General features: G+C 35.0%; 1 protein-coding gene across 1 annotated transcript in view; it reads right to left on the reverse strand.

Moving 5' to 3' along the window:
* Nucleotides 1-8692, reverse strand: part of LOC108728503 (peptidyl-prolyl cis-trans isomerase CYP95) — a 37503-nt gene that overhangs the window by 10708 nt on the left and 18103 nt on the right. Inside the window, exons 2-4 of the mRNA XM_018457070.1 lie at nucleotides 7179-7429; nucleotides 5117-6068; nucleotides 1243-1397 (exon numbers count right to left, since the gene is read on the reverse strand). Of these exons, the coding sequence (XP_018312572.1) occupies nucleotides 1243-1397; nucleotides 5117-6068; nucleotides 7179-7409 (1338 nt within the window). The 5' untranslated portion in view covers nucleotides 7410-7429. The remainder of the gene's footprint in view (nucleotides 1-1242; nucleotides 1398-5116; nucleotides 6069-7178; nucleotides 7430-8692) is intronic.

Below are 8692 nucleotides of genomic sequence, written 5' to 3' on the forward strand. Positions count from 1 at the left end.
CGCGCGAACGGGTTCCCATCTCATTTCCTACTTTTATAATCGAACTTAAGCAAATTTTGCTATTAAAAATATAATTGTGTAAAAAGTCGACGAAGCCGACGTGACGTCCCCGAAGCAATAACGAGGAAAATTACTTTGAAGATTTTACAGGGATAAGCGACGAGAAAAAAAAACGGGAAATAACGCTTTTACAAGGCTGCCTCAATCGATTTTTGACTCAACAAAAATTTATTCGGCAAAGAGCAACATTTTTAAAATGAAATTTTCGAATGAAAATTCGAATTTACATATTTGAATCCATTTTTCGTTTTACATTTACTCATATGAATCTGCGATCTATGTATGTCGTGGCTATATAATTTAGAAAAAGTCCAGTATTTTCTTCCACTAATTTCTTTATCGCATTCAAGAAAAAAACATTAATAAAATTAAGCTCATTAACAGTTTACTTTATACTGGAGAAAAAGATATTATATAAATACTTAGATATATGCATATTTATCTTATCAATTTAATTATTTTTTTAATAATGTAAAATCTTTATAGGAAACATTTAGATTTTACGAAAAATATATATATTTCGAAATTTTATTTTATTGTATAAAAACTTGTAAAATTTTATGATACTTCAAAATACTCTAAGCGAAAAATATTAATGAACAGTAAGTACGTCAAACTAGAATAAAATATTATTCTCGATATTTAAAATAATATTTCAGTTGCAGTGCGAGAAAAATAATTTCGTAAAAATATGTTGTGTACTTGTGTCAAACCAATCTGCGTTCAGAAAAAATTTCATTCGTTTTTCCTCTTTTCACAACTCGTGGTTTATGAAAGTTGCCTTGTTAGCGTACTTCCGACGAATAAAAAGAATATCCTTATGCTCTCTGCCTGCAACTGCCTCACTTCATCGTAATTACCGCAACGGATGATAAATGACAAATTGCAACTTCGAGTATGTATTGCTCGCGTTGCCCGAGTTACCCGCGTTATTCGAGTTATCTGGGTATATACCCGTTGAATCATAAAGATGGAGAACATCCCAGTCGTCCATTTCCGTCGGTCGAGTAAGAAATTCCGGAACACTCATAACACAATTGGGGCGTGCACCGTAATAGCGTGCCCGAGAAAGAAATTTCTTCAACGTTTTGCAGACCGGAATTGCAACGGGTACGAAGAAAGAAAGAGAGAGAGAGAGAGAGAGAGAGAAGAGGGAAATTGAGATAGAAAAGGTACGGTTACCTGTGAAACGGAGCTGCTAGCTCGCCTGGAATCGGCCCAGGCGTTCGTTCCGTATCCTAGATTGACCTGTGCTCCACCGCTTCCGCCAGATCTGACGCTTCCCGAGCTCACTTCTCTTTGGCGATAAGGCGAGGAACTTCGGTTTCTCGTACTCCCTGGACATAAGTGCAAATATTTGAATTTATCCGACTGCCTTTCAAAATTCTTGTGTGAGAAACATCTCGCAAAATTCTTGAACGATATCTCGTGAATATTTATGAAGATATGACGAAGACGACTCGCGCTGGCGAAAGAATTGTAAAATAGAGTGTGGTATACTTCGAACTTATACTGATATACATATTTTATAAAAGATACTTCTACTTTACATCGATTTACAGTTTCTTTTCTGCAACCGTGGGATTCTCAAATTCTACATGAATTACAATTCATGTGCAATTACAATAGATTGTTAAAATTCTTTGTGCAAATTTTACTTAGCTTATTTTCTGAATAGACAAAATTATGTGTGTCCAATTTATTTTCACATTTAAACTTTTTGTGATCATATTATTCTGATTTGTAGTTTTTGACTCTCCTTGTTTTAACACGTTTGCAACTAATGAATACTGATATTATACAATTACAAACAATGACAAACGGCGCGCCAATTAACAATGTTAGTGCACAATTTAATTTGTATTCTCCATTTCCACGAATTTCGCTTGTTGTAAAGAGACATCACACAAATTCAGGCCATGAGATATCTTTGTCAACAAGCTTCCGTTTAATGCACGCTGCTTTACGTGATAAATCCGCACTTTCAATTTACAGAATACGAATCCCATCTGCTGGAGAGATTTCGATTATTGCGACGCGACGTTCCTCGTCACAAAATTTATCGACTTCGCTCGCCTGATGGCGGTAACTCGGTAAACAGGTCTTGTATCGATTTTGGGGATGACAATCATACAGAAGGCGAGTGAATTTAAACGATAAAACCCATAAAAAAGCGGTTTAATACGTATTTGCCATGCACAATACATTATTATAATACGTACGAAATTAAAACAATTGTAAAATTATATAATGAATTATTTATTGTATATATTTGCATTTTTACTGTTTCAGAATATTCAAGGAGAAATTCGTGCTTCGACTGATTGATCTCATCGCTTGAGAACGCGCACGCAATTCCTCTTGCATCGCAACCGCGCGAAGTGGGTAAGTAGGCATTATGTATCAAACGCATATTTCAATCTCGTGACCGGTAGTGGTTTAATGTAGCTGCTAACATTAATAAGCATCGTGTGCACACGTGCAACAAAATCAGGCCAATTTGCACGACCGAAACATAACCTTTTCTCGCGTTAATTATCGCTAGGATAAATGCCTCGTATTTGCCTCACGTTTCGATTTCTTGCGGTTGCAGCCCCAAGAATCACGGCGATAAAAAAACAGTCTTAGCGTGCAGAGTTGTGAAGTTTCTTGTGGATTTTATCTCATTGGTAGAATATATTAGTGGTGAATTATCACCGCAAGATACGTACATATACATATTAGCATGCGCATGTATCTAAGATTGTGGTAAACTAATTTGCATAGGTCGACTTAGGAGGTTTAATACTACTATATCAATCCTGTATGTGGGTTTTCCAACCGCTAATAGTAATTTGGCTCACGATATGTTCAAGCTTAATAATCTGCACAGATTTACCAAAAATATGATCCGTGATTTATTGCAATCGATATATTTGTTACGATTGAAGCTGAATTTTTACGATGAAATTAATAATTTACGTGTTAAATCAAATATAAATATTAGTGCCAAATTATATACCGACAAAAATTATTTTTATATTATTTAGTACACGAAAGGAACAGTTTTATTGAAGTATCTAAATACAGATCTGAAAATAATTTTAGATTATCAAAATAATTAAAACGCTCAAACTGTTTGATAGAATGTCAAAACTTTTTGCAACATTGTTTATTATGCTTGAGATACTACACTGTAAAAATAAAATGTTAATTTTAACTTAAAGACGTATAGTGGATTTTCTGAGACATGCAAAAATGTTAAAATTAACATTTTTGCATATCTCATGTCAGAAAAAGTTCACTATACGTCTTTAATTTAAAATTAACATTTTATTTTTTAAAGTGTATAATATAATTATTTTGGTCCAACAATATTATTTTTATATAGATATCTAGCTAAATTTACTTCAACAAAATCGTTCTTTCTGTATATTTTGCTGCGCTTTAATTTTGAATGTCATGTGTTATACTTGTGATGCAATAATACTATTGAGAGATTGATGTGAAGTTCGAAGGTACTTTGCATTCGTCTGACCTGATTAAATCGTAATAAATTAACCGTGCGAGAATACAGAAAATCAAGAGAAATAGGGACCTATCAATTGTTGTTTCTTAATGAAAGCTTTGCGCGCTGGAATCGACGTTGCATCGGCTTGTCAGCTTGTCGATATAATTTTACATTTCTTGGCAGATCCGTTCCTTCCATGTGTCACGCTTACGTTATTCCGAGGCGCGAGTGTCTATTACATCCGTCGCAGGATTTCAGTGAGAAGTATCGGGTGTGTAATATCGTGTGCAATCGACACGCGCGAGAATGTATCGCCCGGCGACCAATTTCCGTCATTCGAGATATATTATACGTGTCTATCGCACTCGATGCCTTGAACACGGGAGAAATGAACGAAAACTAATCGGCCTCTCCGGAGACCTGACGTCGAGTTGTACAGTAATGAGCGTCAAATTGCCATTACATTCCCTGAGGAGAGAAGATACTTGCTGCCTTGAGATAGAGTCTCAACCTGCAAATGCGGAGACGTAAGGAAACGCTTGCATGAAATCTTGTTGGTGAATATTTTATGGCCTGTCTTTATATAAAACAGCTTTCTTTATAATTGCTCAAGCAGAAACTAAATAAAAGCGTCGACTATTTTTAATTTTTATTTCAATATAAAAGCAACGATTATTTTTAATGTTTATTTTGGTATGCGACGCATGATAAAAATACTCGATCTCCGAGTATAAGGTTATTATTATTTTTATCAAATGTCACGCTTTTATCAAAACTCGCTTTTCCAGCAGTTTCTTGTTCGTCGTAATTGTAATTTTTCGAGCCAATAACTGAACGAGTAATTGTTTTATTCTGTCATGTATAATTGACATGTCGTGCATGCAAGCATATTATTGGCATGATTTAACCGCATTTGCGGCAAACGCAAATGTTTCCTTTGCACATCGCATTGCGTTTCACCGTGACGCTATAATTTCGCGATCGAATTATATCTGTATTTCGATGCACATCACTGCGGTTTAGATACGTCCACATTTTCACGATGGTTCCGTATACGTATTAGTCGCAATTCGCGGAAACAAGTTTCCAACAATTCTAATATCGTAATATACTCAATTATTTTTAGTAGAAAAAGTAGTGTACAACTCGAAGGTTAATAACTGTGATTTTTAATAGCAATCTTAACGGTAATTGTTGCTAGATGTTAAAATAAAAAAATAACATAATATGATATGCTTCATTCTACACTGAAAAAAATTTTGATCATTTTTGATCCAATGAATGATCGTTAATTAATGTCCGATTTAATGTCCGACTTAATGTAGTTAATTCATTGAAACAATCACTGAATTTATTTATATAACTATATATTCATTCTTGCAATAAATTCTAGTAATAGTTTTATAACTTAAATCATTATTTTAGAATTCATTGGACCAATTTTCATTATTTTTTCATAATTCAATGGATATTTTATTGTATTTACGTACAGTTTTGGTTCAGTAAATGATCCTTCCAAGATAGTTTTTTATTTCAATGATTCAGTAAAAAAATTCAAATTCTTACCCTGATCCGCGGAAGCTCTTCTAGGATCTTGCAAGCCCAGGTTGCCTCTCGGCGCCCTTCTATCTTGATGTCCTCCGAGACTACCCCTAGGACTTCTGTTGATTCCCTCAGGCCCGATGCTTCCTCTGGGACTTCTGTTTTCGTCATCGTTAACAGCTCCGAGAGAGCCTTTCGAATGTCTTTCGACGTCGTTCATGCCTATGCTTCCGCGTGGCGATCGGTTTGTCTGATCATGCGGTGCGATCGATCCTCTCGGACTTCTGTTGCTACTTTCCGGGCATATCGATCCACGTGGAGACCGATTCGAGTCCGGCACTATCGATCCTCTGGGAGATCTATTGGGATCAGGTGCGATGGAGCCGCGGGGACTCTGGTTCAGACACTCCGAGACTATCGAACCGCGTGGACTTCTATCTGGAACCTCCATAGGCGTGATATTGCCCCTGGGTGCTCTGTGCAATTCGGGACATATCGAGCCACGTGGGCTTCGGTCGAAATCCAAATTTGCCATGCTGCCTCGCGGACTTCTCGTCGAGTCCGGTACTAACGAATGTCTGGGACTACGACTGGCGGCCGCGATCGCGTTACCATTTTCCGGTAAGAGGGATATTCTAGAGCCGCCGATCGCCACCATACTATTCCGTGGACTCCGGTTATAGGCCACATCCGGCACCAGAGAGTTTCTCGGGCTAAGTGCCGAATCCGGCACTAGAGAGTGACGCGGACTAAGAGAGACTTCTGGCGTCAAGCTGTTTCGCGGTGACCGCATCATATCGGGTACTAAACTATTACGTGGGCTCCTGCTCGAGTCCGGTATTAGGGAGCCTCGTGGGCTTCTGCAGTAATCGTCAGGTATCAGAGAGTTTCGCGGGCTGCGGCTTGCCTCGGGCGCCAAGGAGTTGCGGCCGGTGCCGTACTGTTCGGGATCCGGCAGGATCCTACGGCAGACTCCCTGAAATAAAACACCATAAAGCGTTATCTATTTAATTTTTAACAGAAGGAATAATTGTTAGAGCAAGAATTAATTTTTAATCGTAATATATGAAGTTTTTGTAAAAGAGACTTTCTTTTCCCTTTCTCGTAAAATGTTCATCAAGAATGATAATAAACTCGTAATTTCAGAAATTAGGTCATTATTTTTCGCTTTACAAAAATGTTTAATTTCTAGTTATTTAAGTTAATTGATTTTTCTGATTTTATTTGGAAATTGAATGTTGGAGATATGTATATTAATATTATATGCATCTCTCTGCAATATATCTAATGTGTAATGTGTTTAATTAATATAGGAATTAACACAGGAATAAATTTACATTCGCATATGGAAATAAGCGCTACACGCTCGCGAAACATGTCAAAATACTCGATCGAAGTGAACGTATTTTAATCATTTCAGCGATTGTTGTCAAAAGCCAACCGATAACTTTCGAAACGCATGCCTATGCTGCGCCAATCATCTGCTAATGAATAACATGTGATAGCAATCCATCTGTCGTGAACATTTCATGACCTCAAAATTTCGTGGATAAACTGATGTGTAACATGCGTGACAAAAAATGCGTATTTGGTTTCATCGATGAATATACGCGGTGCTCATATCGATCGAGTACAATGTCAAACACCTGTACACTCGAGTATCCCTCGAGTAATTGAATATTTCGTGTAACATTGCGTAGCCTGAAGGGAATAAAAAAACAGAAAAAGAGAACGAAATCTGCTGTATATTTCAGGCTTGAAGCTCGGTTGACTGAGAATTTCAATTATTTGGAATTATTTTTTACGCTTTATGACTTTATGCGATCGCCAATAAAACTGTTCATCAAATCAAATTACTTAAATCGTTATTCGGTTTTAAAAATATTAAACCAAATTTTTATACATCTTCCGAAAGAATGAGTTTTTAACATTTATATGTTTGACCTTATAAGAAATCGAAATAATCGTTGTATAGGCAAGAAATTCATATTTTATGTCACTGGTATATTAAAAATAATAACGATTTAAATATATATATTATATATAAAGAAATTATACTAAAAATATAAGAAGGGTGAATACTAACTTCGTCAGGAGAGTCGCTCTCGGTATTCAGAGCGATATTCGGCACTATGCTACTCCTCGGCGACCGCTGCCTTTCCATCGTTCCGCCGGGGCTACTTAGTGGTAAGATGAGGGGTTTTTCAGTCGCTACGCTCGCTCGTCGACCTCGCATCATCGAAGATGCCGGCTGACTTGAATTTGCCACGTTTGGCGACGCTCGCCGGCGTCGCGACGAAGCGCTTCGATGTAACATCACGGCGATATTCTCTCATCCTTTTGACATAAAGCATTTCTCATCTCATCATCCGCCGAATATTTCATTAAAAGCATTTGCAAAAATTATACTAGTCGACAAAATTTTTCTTATGTTAAATCAATCTGATAGTATATTTTTCTCATAGTATTTTTTGCCCTGACTTTAAATTTGTTTGTCAAATTTATGAGAAGAGTATAGAGATTTTTGGAATAACATGTATTTAAAAATTATTTTATCTGCTCTTGGGTGTAAAGAAATGATGTACAGGGAATAACTATAATGAATTCAACAGTTTTTCTATTTATTATAAAAGACTTCAAACAGAACTAACAATAAATCATTTTAATTAAGAAAAAGGTGTAAGGAGCTGTTAAATAAAATGTATAAGTTTTTAAAAAGAGCTACATTACAAAGAATTGGAACTTACAAGACAAATTCTAACCTCATTTTCATAATTAACATAAAAAAATACATAATAATTAGCGAAAGTTATTAATTTAACAAACTCATACTAACGACCAGTATTACTATATAGAATCAGTATTAATTTTTAATCAATATTGATATCAAATCACATTGAAAAGTTTATTAAATTTTAATACATATTTCTTTGAATAGTACTAAGTGAACATAAATTTACAGTAAATAAATATTTATTTAATAAAACAAATAGTTAAATCAAATTAGTGATTTTTGTATCAAATATATGTTTAGTAAATATTTACTTAGAAATATTCAACTATATTTATTAAATATTTATATTAATAACTAATATTTATTAAAATTTTGTATTTTTTTCAGAGCACGCGTTTCTAAAATACGAAAAATGTGGCTCAATGTTGAAATAACAATGAAGTAAACTATGGTATTTGAAGAATATGTAGTAAATTGTGAATTTCCAATGTGAGCTTCTCAGGGAAATATCTCATTTAAAAATTAAAAGCACATCTTTTGCAGCGACGGTAAAATGGTTTGCTTTGAGGATCATGTATCTTTAACATACAATCGCAAAAATGTTTCCTCTTTGAGAGGCTAATATTGTGTCTATTAAAAGTTTGAAGAAGCAACAAAACTTTTTAAATTTCTCCCGTGTTTCTTTCTTGCATGGTACATTAAAAACACTTTGCAATAGAATTACTAATTTTAATTACTTGAAACTTTTTTCTCTTGATAATGCTCAAAAAGTTATAGCAAGTCGATGGTTTACTTATATGAAAGAAATATATATTATATTATACTAATTGTAGTCATAATATAGAGAGTATATATATATATATATA

This window comes from Mycetomoellerius zeteki, unplaced genomic scaffold (genome assembly GCF_001594055.1).
Source record: "Mycetomoellerius zeteki isolate Tzet28-1 unplaced genomic scaffold, Tzet1.0 scaffold62, whole genome shotgun sequence".
Lineage (NCBI taxonomy): Eukaryota > Metazoa > Arthropoda > Insecta > Hymenoptera > Formicidae > Mycetomoellerius > Mycetomoellerius zeteki.